Source organism: Neocloeon triangulifer, unplaced genomic scaffold, assembly GCF_031216515.1.
Source record: "Neocloeon triangulifer isolate White Clay Creek 2 clone unplaced genomic scaffold, ASM3121651v1 ptg000017l, whole genome shotgun sequence".
In the NCBI taxonomy this organism is placed as follows: domain Eukaryota; kingdom Metazoa; phylum Arthropoda; class Insecta; order Ephemeroptera; family Baetidae; genus Neocloeon; species Neocloeon triangulifer.
The window spans coordinates 2,982,581-2,995,251 of NW_026775559.1; the positions used below are offsets into that span (position 1 = coordinate 2,982,581).

General features: G+C 34.8%; 2 protein-coding genes across 5 annotated transcripts in view; one reads left to right on the forward strand and one right to left on the reverse strand.

The window, feature by feature from the left end:
* Positions 1-382: 382 nt before the first annotated feature.
* Positions 383-7,210, forward strand: LOC132203120 (uncharacterized). Its single transcript, XM_059630621.1, has 5 exons — positions 383-520; positions 3,850-3,992; positions 5,018-5,075; positions 5,140-5,211; positions 5,730-7,210. Exons 2-5 carry the CDS (start codon positions 3,852-3,854, stop codon positions 6,062-6,064), a joined length of 606 nt encoding a protein of 201 aa, XP_059486604.1. The 5' UTR covers positions 383-520; positions 3,850-3,851; the 3' UTR covers positions 6,065-7,210.
* A 3,971-nt stretch (positions 7,211-11,181) lies between these two features.
* Positions 11,182-12,671, reverse strand: part of LOC132203498 (calexcitin-2) — a 49,392-nt gene continuing 47,902 nt past the window's right edge. For all 4 annotated transcript variants that reach the window (XM_059631310.1, XM_059631312.1, XM_059631308.1 and 1 more), the window contains one exon: positions 11,182-11,849. In XM_059631310.1, coding sequence (XP_059487293.1) covers positions 11,733-11,849 — 117 coding nt within the window. In that variant the 3' untranslated portion in view covers positions 11,182-11,732. The remainder of the gene's footprint in view (positions 11,850-12,671) is intronic.

Here is a 12,671-nt window from a genome sequence, read left to right on the forward strand (position 1 = left end):
ATCACATTGTTTATTTAATAAGGCAATAACCCATTTTACAGGCACATTTATAAATATTATTAACAGTTTTTCTCTTTAAATTTCTAAATCAGAGTGGATTTTTTTTTTATGAAATTGCCCAACTGATCTTATCTACTGTTTAGATATATTTTTTTTTCTTAGTATTGTTGTTCTTTCCGAAAAATATCTTAAGTTTCACATTCGGAATAAAATGAAGTTTTCATGGAAAGTCAATTGCAATAATTAACTGCGTTTGGTGCGAATCGGAATGCGGAGAACGCTCTGGGAGGCGCGGCGGCGAAGCGCAACTTGTTGGTGGTGCTCGCTGCCAGCTATCGATTGCTCGATTTCGCGAGGTGGAGAATTCTTCAACGTTACATCAGAGGTCTCTGGTCAAAGTCAGTGCCGCCAGTTCTCTCATGGCCTCCGCATTGTTGTGCCTCTCTTCCGCCGGTTCCTTTGTTGACCCTTAGAGGACCTCGAGAAAATTTCCTCAACGGAGACTTCCGATTATGCAAAGGTGAGAGAATTTCGCACGACATGTAGAATTTGAGTCGCTCATTTTAAAACAGTGTGTATTTGCTCGTTATTGTTGCTGCGGTTTGTTTTTGCTCGATTCGGTTATGGCGAAGAAGGTCATTACAGAAACAGTTGTGCTCAGTTGATGCGGACTTGGCACTGAACTTGCGGCTTGAAATCGAAAGCCAGATGTTTCAGTCCAAACATACACGGAGAAGCCGGAGGAAAATCAATACTCGAGCTGCCAGCCTGTGCATGAATGGCGCACAATAGAAACTTCATAGGCCATGAAATCCTCGCAAATTCAGATTGACTTTGATGGTGGGCGGATTTTGCAATTTGGTGTGTTGCAATGTGCCGGTTGTGTCTCATGGAATGGGCTGTCCTGAATAATTTAGCGGAAAACTGACAAGGAGCTCATCGTTGAAATATTTGCATATAGCGTGTGGTTTCGCTACACTATTTTGAACAAGCGGATTTGACAGCTGAATATTGTGGAAGTATGCAACCTGTACAGCTTAACAAATGCGATGGTTGCATACATTGACATTTTTAGATCTTTTTTATAGAAGAAATTATCGTTAAAATTTTTTATTGACTTTGGTCTCTTATTTATAAATTCTTATAATAATTTAAAGGAGCGCTATGGGGTTTTTATTGTTCATTGCAGGCTCGTTGTTCCCATGGTTGTTCCATAGAGTTTCACATAACACTTTTCTACTCCGAAAGTTTCTACTGTGGGCTGTGAATTATTTAGATAATAATACACAATAACTTATTTTCTATGTTTTCATATAAGGAATCCTTTTTGTTTTTAAGAAAAATGTAACGGCGAAAATAATTATATTTTGCTGAAGACAAAAAATTGAAAAAATCATTAAACCATTTACTCTAACTTACTTACGTTTTGTGGTAATCAAGAATATTTTTCTTATAACAATAAAATAAATGTACAAAATGAAAAATTTATAATATAAAAAGCTTTCATGATAATAATATGTATATCTAAAATATTTCCATTGCTTAAAAAAATTAAATTCCTGTTGATTGAAAAACATTTTTGCTTACATTTTCTCTTATTTTAATAACTAACTAACCAGTAAAGTCCTATTAAAGTGTGTAGATTCAAATTTCAGAACTTCAAACAAGAAAGTTTTAATTACTTTTGGCAAATTGATGTTCCCCTCTCGCTCTCTGAACAAATTTAATAAAAGGTACCATGCACATCAAAACCACCGACAAACTGCTTCCATAACACGATAACGCTATTTTGAACTTATACCTTCACTAAACTACAAAGTTTAACGCCGACTCAGTTCCCTTTTTATTTGCAGACCCAGAGGCAAGAAACAAAAGAGAAGTAGAAGCTTCTTGACCTACAAACAACGCTTTTAATTTCCCTTCTCGTTCTATTACTGTCGGTCGCAATTAGCGCCTCTTCTTGGAACTTTTGCAAGGGTCTGGAGCAGGTTTGCACTTTCGTCCGTTGAAAGCTAAGAGCTACATCGATCTCACCCGTTACAGTTCGCTCTCTGGTGAATGGGGTAAATATAGAGTTGGGTGGATTGTGTGTGCGCGCCTCCCACACCCACCACGTAATAAATACATACCGAAGTAACCAAGGCCGTCGCTAGCAACCAATTACGCGCCCTCCTCCTGCGGCCGGTTTGTTTGGTCGATGTTCGGGGCTCGGAATGAATGGCCTAGCCGGCGAACCAACGCGCGACTTAATTAGTGTTTCCCCGCTTGTAATTAACTCGGTCTGACAAGCTGACGTGGATAGTCGTGCCAACAGAGCGGAAATCAATCGCAGATCATCAGGCAGGTAACAACGGCACGTCGCCGTACTTATCGCTTTCCAATTAGTGTGAGAATGTCAGGTTGATTGGACTTGGGTCATCAAGGACGACGTGATGCGCCACCGATGTTCTAATGAAAATGGTTTTTATCGAGGATTCGCTATTTTATTACACCAGAAGACCTTGCGGTATTGCCGCAATGAGTTGTTTTTTCTCGTTTATCACAATCAATTTCATTTAACAACTAATTCTGAATTTGAGGTAATTAGATTTACGAAATTTTGTTTAAAACTTAATTCAGCAATGTGTCAATTTCTCAACGTAACAAAATATTATTTTCAATTGGTTTTAAAACATTAATTTTTTGCTTGAGAAAGACCCAGAAGTCTTTTAAAACCTAAAAAATTTTTCATTAAAATAATTGAAATTGCAAATATTCATTGTCAAATGATAAAAAAAAGCATAGATCAGTATTTTCTTCTGCATTAAATCAGTTAAAGTTTGCAAGCTGTTAATATTTTGCAAGAAAAATCATAAAGATCCAACGTTTAATTTGATATTTGCAATCCGTATAAAATGCAAGCCGAGTAATGATCCGGAGTCCATGATGTTAAAATGAAGTAATTTCTCCAACGCTCTGGAAAGCACTGCTTGTTTCCAAATTAAAAACCTATCTCACCAAAGAAATTTGCATTTCATTGCCTAACCGCCGCAGCAAAAACGTAAAAACTGAGCACGCCTCTGAATTATTCATATCACAGATTGCACTCGGCAAAAAAGGATGGCGTCGCGCTCGTCTCATTCTACTTAAAATGCTCTTCGTTTCATAAACTTGTGAGAACTAAATCCGCAGCATTTTTTTTGTCTGTCTCATTAGACACAAAAGGAGTGTCTGGTGCAAAATTTGATCTGAGGTGACGCATTTGCACTGCATTTGCTGCTCACGCAAAGGACGAGAGGAAAAAGGGTTTATCAGCGCGGCAACTCTTTTATCTCTTCCACCTGAGAAACTTTCCTTTTATGACTCTCGTTTATGCTTTTTTTCATGCGGCACAGTTTAAGTGTGAGATTATGTTTAGCGAAAAAGGCTCTCGGTGTTTGAGAGATCTCATATAGATTATAACGGATTTTCAACGAGCTGGAAAATAATCTACAATTTTTACTTGGTCGATATTTTGATTAACATTAGGAGAAACAAAATTTGAGAATATTTAAAACTTGGCAGTTAAATGAAAGATAAAAATGAATGTTTTGTTATTGGTTGTGGTATGCCAAACTTCTTATTAGCATTTTCGGGGATAATTTTAAAACTTGTACACTAACAAACGATAAGAATTAAATTTGTTAATTAATTTTTAATTTGTAAGTCATTATTTGAGGATTTTGAAAGCCAGAAAAACTTTGGAAAAAGGGGTGATTTGTTCAATTCAAGCCTTATAATAATTTCTGCAGCTAGCTGATATTTAATGAATTGCTGTAATAAATATTAACAACAGAATTATTTATTCATCAGATATAAATTTTTTTTCAGTCATGGAGCCGAGTAAAAGCAACAAGGTGTCAGCAATGATTCCAGGCCTGACAAACACGCCCCAAGGCAGTCTCGAGTCCTTGAGCGAGTACACGGACGCACACGAGGACACGCCATCGGCGCCAACTGAGTTCCTCGCCGAGGTGAGACCTTTGAATTTTTCTCGCTTGACACGCAACTCTGTATCTTTACAGTCACGCGACTTGCACGCAATCAGCTCAGTAATCTTTAACAAGCCTATCGGCGCCTAGTTGGCTACATGGAAGTGGGGCCAGAAATACCGTGAATTGAATTTCATCGATATTGTGCTACATGTTCTTTTAAATCTGCAAAATTAGTGTAAAATTTAAGAAAAAAAAGCGCATATTTAAGATTTTTTTGTTACATCTATCAGATTGTCCTGGCATTCAGGGCGCCGGCCTGGCGTGTAGATTGTAAAATCATCTCGTAACATAAATACTAACTGACTTTTAAAAAAATAATTGTAAAAAATGTCGCGTTTTAGAAAAAAGGTCTTTGTTTAACAGTATATTATAGTAAAAATTAGTTATATTTTTTTCTTTTAATGAAAAGCTTTAGTATAAGTAACTGTAGCTTAAGATTTTCAATAGTCCAGCAGTTAAGTCTGGTATTATTAATTCAGGTTTTTCATACCACACAGACAATTAATAAAAAAATCGTTTTTTCTTCTTTGCATGAAGCCTTAATTCATTATATTTTATTATTAGCTAAAAAATCGTCCTATTTCCACTGTTTTTTCTTCAAAGCATAAAAATTTCCTAGTTATAATTTATTCAAAGGGAATCTCCTCACGCAGCAGTCAAACCCCCCAAGGGTGTGCTGAAGCTTTATCAACGCATTACATACAATACTTGACGTATTTTTACTATCACTATTCATAAATGAAAAATATCCAATTCGTCCAACATTTGCGCAGTCGGTATTTAATCCGCAGGGGTTTTCGCAAACCAATCGCAGCTCGACGGCTCTCCACAGCCGTTGGCAAAACGTTGGGCGAATAAAATAGCTGCGGACCATACATAAATCTATTTGAGTGGCGCCGCATTACGGCTTTTCTCATCTGCAGTATGAATATAGGCCTTCTTTATTTTCTTACACACCCATTTTGCAGTATTTTCTATGTTAAGAAACTATTTTTCTTTCGCAGTTCCTGTCCGCCATCATGACCAAGGACTACGAAACGGCGCTGAAATATTGCAAACTCAGTGAGTTTTAGCAAGCCAAGAAATGAGACAAGACGCTCATAAATATTCCACTCTTGCGTTTCAGTTCTGCAGTATGAGCCGTACAACGCCACTGCTAAAGAGCTCTACCCACTAATCATTGAGAAAATTCAACTAAGTAAGTTCAGTTTTTTGAATTGATTATTTTTATGTGCTAAGAAAATCAAATTTTGAGAGTGGGCATAACATGTGATTTTATTACACATAAAAATATTTAAATGTATTTTGCCTCAATCAACATGAATTTTAATAAATACAGACAGTGCAGTAACAATTTTTAATTTTCAAAATTTCAGCATTTATTTCATTTTACTAATCACAATCAATAACGCGTATCCTATCAAGATCTAAGATTTACTTAATAAATATATATGAAATAAACCTAAGTATACATTAATTTCCTGTTTTTAAAATAATTGATTTATTATTAAAAAATTATCTTATTGTTAGTAAATCTATTTAAATAGTATCATTTGCATCAATTTGTAAAACCATTAAATAAGCTGCATTTTTAATAAATTTATAAAATCTAATTAAAAATATTTAAGCTAAAAAAGATTTAATTCTAAAATAATAAAATTTTAATAATAACATTAAAATAGAATAACATATTTTAACAACAAAACTTTATTTTAGACTGCAACAATGATGAGAGTGGTGAGGACAGCAGTGGCGAGCCCTGTTCGGACGGGACAACCGCATCCTACTCCAGTCTAGAGGACGAAGAGGTCCTGGAGTACGACAACAGTTCTTTCTACAACAATGGCAATGGCAGCTCCTCTTCACATGGTGAAGTCTCATCCTTCCTCGACTCTCCGAGTGAAGAGATGAGTCACAAAATGCAACTGCTGGCCGACCACGCCAACGGCAACAATGTCCTGGTCGCTCCGCCAACCAGCTCGGAGGAATCGTCGCCCACTGAACCAGCTGGACACTCGCTTCTCGAGACCATGTCCAAGATAAAGCTGTAGGAGTGTGCCCTGTCTTAAAAAGAAAAGGACTAAACTTGATTGGCTGAGAATTAACACAAAGGACTCATGGAATTTTACCATATCATTTATTTGCTTTTATGAAATTCATTGAGTCTAAAAGTTTACTTTTGTTACATAAAATTTCAATTTATTTAGAATCAAAGGATTAGAAGCAACTTTTTAATTTTTTATTATAAACCAAAATCTTAATTTCAAAACGGTATTTTCGATCCCTATAATTAAACTGTTAAATAAGTAATCTAAAATTAAATATTATTTTTTGAAAACAAAAAAATTGTTGTTCCTTTGGGAAAGTATCTTTTGAAGAAAGTTGGAAATTTTAACATAAAGAAGCGATTTTAAAATTTTCAAAGACATACACTGAATTTATGACCAGTATTTATTTATTTTATTTTTAAGAAGACAAAGAGAGTTTTTATATTATTCTTCTTGCAATTTTTCTAAATAGAACACAAAATAGTAAAATATGGAGCATGCAGTCTGAAGCGAAAAAAAGGAGTCAGGGTGCCAGTCAGGGTCCTAATATTATACTTTAACCTCTATACAAACAACATTCACAAATTTGCATACAAAATCGTTCATCACAGAACTAAGAAATCATCATTTTTAAATTTATTAATTAACATTTTGAAAAAAAAAAATACCATCATTCTTTTGTCCTGAAAGCTTCCTTAAATGCGTTGGCACTGCAAACAGCTTAAGAAAATTTATCAAAATAAAAATATCAAATGTGGCCAAGAAAGAAATGACAATACAAAGGCTGTACGCGTGACTGATGTTGGTAATCGTTTAGTGGAAATAGAACCTTCAACAACACAAACGTCCATCAGGATTTATTTAATTTTATTATTCTTAATTTTAAACCAAAATTTTGTAAAAACGCCATTTTTTTATTTATTATTTATTTGTGGGCAAAAGGAATACGTAAAAGGTGGAATGGAAAATTTCAGATAAATGTACACCAGCCTTCAACATACATAGCAAAATTGAGTATACAAAAAATTGTTACAAAGCCTTGCAATTAAAACAAACAAAAAAAAAATCGATGGGAACAATAGATTTTTGTTTAGAAATACTCCTTGTAAAATTAAAAATCTCAGACTTAAATAAATCCATCAAAATGTACCCCCCTTTATAAAACCGCGACTTTTTAAAAATAAAAAAATCTATGTTTGAAACGTAAAAATCAAATTGTGACGTCAGTGGTGTGATTAAATTTTGACCCGAGGGCAGAGAAATATAGCAACTTGCTTATTACAAGCGAGATATAAATCACACAACGGGCGGAAAAGTAGGGGTCTTTCCATTATTAGTCAAGTGGTTGGTAAAACTTTGTTTCAACTTTGCCACTGGCGGTGGATCGACTTTTGCAGCCGCAGCAGTTTCCCCAAATTCGTTTCCTCCCTCCGAATCCGAACATACGTGTCGGCCGATAAAAATGATTGCAGCAAATACCTGATGCGCGCTGTTGATAAAAGTTTTGGACTCGTGCGAAAGTGGTTATAGGTGGATAACTCGCTCGCAACTCTGGCGCGTCGATAAAAGCTGCAATTTTTCACTTCTTCCGCAGCCGTGCTTTCCGCATCCAAATTGCTACTCTCTGTCAATAGAGCAAGGAAATTTCTGGAAATTATTAACAAAGACGAAAAATTTTCTTCTGCCGTACATTTTCCGAGAATAATAATAAAATATAATTTATTATTTAAATACTATAACAAAACGCAGATTTTAATATTCGATAAAACGACCACTATGCATATTTATTTTAAATCATTATAAAATACACAGTTATCAATTTAAATTTGTTTCACAGCAAAATTTTATTTGAATCGTTGAAAATAATCATGTTGTATATAATGCTCATGCATTTTTTTAAAGATCTCTGTTTATAATTTATTATAGTCAAGACCTTTTAACTCGTTATCATTTAAGCAAACCAGCTATTATGTGAGCAAGAAATAATCATATTATTAAATAATTAATTATATATTATAATCTAAAATACACAGTATTAACTTCTTGATAGAAACGAATCTCTTCAATTTGCTGATTGTGTTTGTAATTTCCTGATCATTCAATGAAAAAAACTGGTAGAGCCTTTTTATTTGTCAGAAGTAAATATTTAACATGTGATAAGCCCTCTTTTCACTCCACGTGTGCGAATTTCTTCTTTTAAATTATAATTTTCTGTGCCAAAAAAGTAATAATAATAAAACAGTCCGCTTCCAGAAAATTTACTATGCTTAACAAATTTTTAACATCTTTAAACCAAGTCTGAAAGAAAAATTACTCTCAAAACCGTCAGATTTCAAGCTCAAAACTTTTTGACAATCCGATTAATTTTAACAAACACCATCAGCAGTTTAAAAGTTTTTTCCTCTCGCCTGTCTGCGGGTTTTTCGGTCTCATTTTTCTTCCTCTTGCGACCGATGATAAAAAAAGTTTGCATACACATGAAATAATGATTGTGGCGCGACAGAGTGAGTGAGCCGAGGTTGAGGAGTCTAATTTGCATGGGAGCGGCGGCGCATTTGGTGGCGTGACGCCTTTTTGTTCAGTTCCATCTCCCCGTCACATATCACGACTATTCTATACATACTTGTTATACTAGCTCATGTTATTCTCATACTATATCTGCATGTGCATATTGTATTATACACTGTACCACTTAACTTCGCCTCACGTGTATGGAAATATATATGTATGTGTTTCATCTGTGCTATAAAAATAAATCCATCCTTGCAGAAAAACAATGCTAATCCCAGCGGCCTCTTTTCTCTTCTGCGGAATCCCTCTTTGTACAGCCGTACTTCTCTCGTGCAAGCGATTTAATCTGCTGCCTTTTGAATGGGATTAAAATAGGCACTGAGAGAGCAAACATGCTCACTGCTGCTTGCTTCTATTCCATTGTTGCTTGGAAAAACGATCTGCTCCAAACTGCGCTTCACGAATGGGCTAGAAGGCTGGAAGGTCCATCGAAGTCCATTCTTCTTTCAAAACAAACTCTTTTCTTTAACTTGGAGGTTAATTCAATCGACATGAAATAACAATGAAAACTGAGGTAATAAATAAAATTACGCAACCTGCTCGACTCTCGTGTAGCGCGGATTGCATAATAATTATATCTCTCTACATCGACTAACTAAATGTTTTAAATATTTCTCCACGTCTGCCCAATGTTTAGAGATTTCTCTACATCGGTTGTTTATTAGACTAAACGACTAAAGTAATAATTTTTTTATTCACTATATTACAATTATATTTATTGAAAATATTTGGTATAAAATTGTTTCAGGCTTATGAAATATTAAGAGAATAAATTACTAACACAGAATTAAATTTAAAAATGCGTGTCAGTAACGACTGTTCAAATATAAATGAAAATAAACAGGAAAATCTCTGCAATTAATTTGAGCCATTTGGAAAATGATCGATATTATTGGAACATATTAAAAAGATTCCTTGAAATTCAAACTTTTTTTTATGGCAACTTCATGCTTTCTTAAAAGGAACCGTGTTTTATAGCTTGAACTCTCCTCTTTGAGAGTCACAAGAAGTATTGTATAATTATTATCAAAATTATACTCAAAATCTGTTAAGATTTGGAAAGAAGTAGTTGTATTGGAAATATAACGGAAAAAATGTTAAATACATAAACACAAATGAATTGAAAAGTTTATCATTTTTATAGAATCAAAGTAGTGTGTTCAACAATGCAGCTCAAGAAGTGAAATGAAACAAACCGTTCCCTTTGTAGAACCTTGATCAAAATTGAATTATTTATTAGCAAAAAGCCGGTCCTTGACTATGAATGCAAATCAGTTTACACTGCTCGTCAGTTCATTATTATTTGGTTCCGGCAGGTGAGCGCTGCATGTACTCAAAACGAGACAGGCCGCGAGCGAGTCAATTTTAATTAGACCCTTATCTGTTAATTAAGTGACGGAGCGGCAGCATCAGCATGAATGAGCGAACAACATACATACCTCCACGCAAATTAACGACATCATTAACCAGCAAAATGGGGGAGAGAGGCGCGCTGGGAGGTTTGTTGATTGAAAGCAATTGCTCAAAGAGCGGCCGGACCGTCAAACACGGGCATTAGCGTAATTAAAGGTTCATGCGGCTAATTTATGGAGCACTAACTTTATTGGACCAACTACACCTCAATCGTTACACTTGAGTCGCGTGTAATTTAATCGGTTACAAATGTCAACAATACACCGGGTACAATATATTAATTATTAATATAATCCGTTTAGTACATGTATGTATAATATAATATCATAGCGTATTTATATAATGTGGGTGGGTGTGTATAATTTATATATCCATGCTCGCAATATCTTTGTGAGAAGGAGTTTAACATTTTTTTTATAACTGACTAAGCACTTAATGATCGACTGGTATAATATCTTCTTCGGGTGGGCTGCGAGAAGGCTCCTTCTCATTTTTTATATTTTTTTTTATATTATTAAGATCGATCAAAGTGCACACTCAGATATGACACGCCGCCTTCTCGACAAGGGGATATGTTTTGTTGTTGTTCATTTATTTTATCTCGAGAAGAGAAGATGCATCCGCGGTTGACTGGCTCGAACCGCGGATCAGGTTCTCTTCGAGTAACTTCTCTTATTGCACTGGATAAGTATGTGAGCTTCGATATTATTGTTTGTAGTCTAGTGTAGTTTTTTTTTTACATGTCTCAAAATGCAAATCAGCACACGCCGAACGATATCTGGCAAAACACACGTCAAAACATGACACAACACCAAACAATCAACAAACACGATTTTGAATCTGGAAGAAAAGAATTTAGGTGAAATGGAAAAGTGCAAGATTGACAAATTTGGAAATTTCTGATTTTTGCTGAAGCTTGAAATAAATCCATAGAAATAAGTTTGACTTCCCCGCGTGTTTTGCGTTTCGAAAAGCAAAATATATGCTCAACAGTATGTGGCAGTTTTATTGCATATAATTGGTGTGATATTCACGCTCTTTTCACAGTTGGCTATTGTTTTGCATCAGCACGATTTATGATTCGCATGCAATCTCAATTTTAGTTTCGTATATGATTTAATTTCCAAATGTTATTAAAATTTTTATTTTCATTACGAGTGTCCTCTTTATTGAATTTATTGAAGCCAACTTTTCAAGAACAGCTATTAGTTTATAATGACTGATTAGATAATGTTTCTTTAACTGCATTTCTTCATTAATTTTTTGTTGTTGAGATGTTCTGATGGCAAACGTTTTAGAAAAATCTCATTTTTCAGAGTCAAAATTGATCACAAATCAATTTTCCACAAACACGAAAAATGGATGCATTTTCTTCGTCTGAATTTGCTTTAATCGGACAATTAATTAACTAATGTATTATTTAACACGCGATTTGCTTAAGTCGCATCAGCTAAAGAGAGAAAGACTATCGTGATAGTAGAGAGGTTAAAATCCAATACCGAATAATGCATTGTTGGGTATTTAATTAAATCGAGAAGACTGCTTGTGCGTTTGATTACAGCGCACTGCTATTTTTTTCCGTTAAGGTAGAGGTGTCAATCACGAATACAATTCATAAATTTGTAATTATATTTGTCGTCGAAACGCAGGATAAAGAGAGGTGTGTGGTGGAGAAGAAAGAGCGGAATTACTCGAAGTGCACCTTGCCGAAGATGAAGTTGCCGGCCGCGTTGGGGTCCTCGGAGGCGAAGTATTGCTTCCACAGCTCGGCGAATTTGGCTCGGTCCACGGTCACAGTTTTGTTCTGCGCAACAGCAAAATGAAAAGAGCGTCAGCCTCATTAACCTCAAACGTGATCATGGCTTGGAGGATTTTTAAACCGCCGGGAAACGCTTTTTGGCAGAGACGAAACATAACAATTAGAATAAAGTAGGCGGAACTAATTGGGACGTGTCTATTTTTTTTAAATCAACAAATTTAATATATATACATTTAAAGGTTCACTTGTTTAAATTTAATTTTTAAATATAATTAATTTTTTCAAATGAAAATATCTTTTTCCTTTTCTTTTTTGCAATTTTTAAATAACGTTGTATATAAATTTAAAATGGACTCTAGTTAGTTTTTATATAGTTTGGATTTTAAAATTTTTTTTAATATTTTTTAATTTTTTACATGTCACTTCTGATAAACTTTTAAATTCCGAGAAGAATCTTAAATCTAAAATAAAGAGTTGACGTTACAAAAATTAATAAAGAACACAAAGGAGTTGCAAACGATGCGAACAATTTGTCATCTCGTGGAAGAAAAACTTAAAAAATTAATCCTCTGCTCTCACAGTTGATCAAACGTATTATCCCAGAGAACAATTATCTTGGACGGCACAGAGATAACTTTCCCTAAGTGTTTTTGTCCCTTATGAAAGTTTCAAAGCACTTTCAAAGATGAAATATTGCCTGTCAAGGGAGCAGCAGCTACTCTCTCGAGCATAAAAATGAAATCATCGCTGCTTCACAACTTTGCTCCGAGCAAACAAAAACCCTTTCGCAGGCTGCGCTCATTACATAAGGGAGAATTGCTGCAATTTCGTCCATCGCAACGAGAACGGCAGCTTTTTAAATTAAAA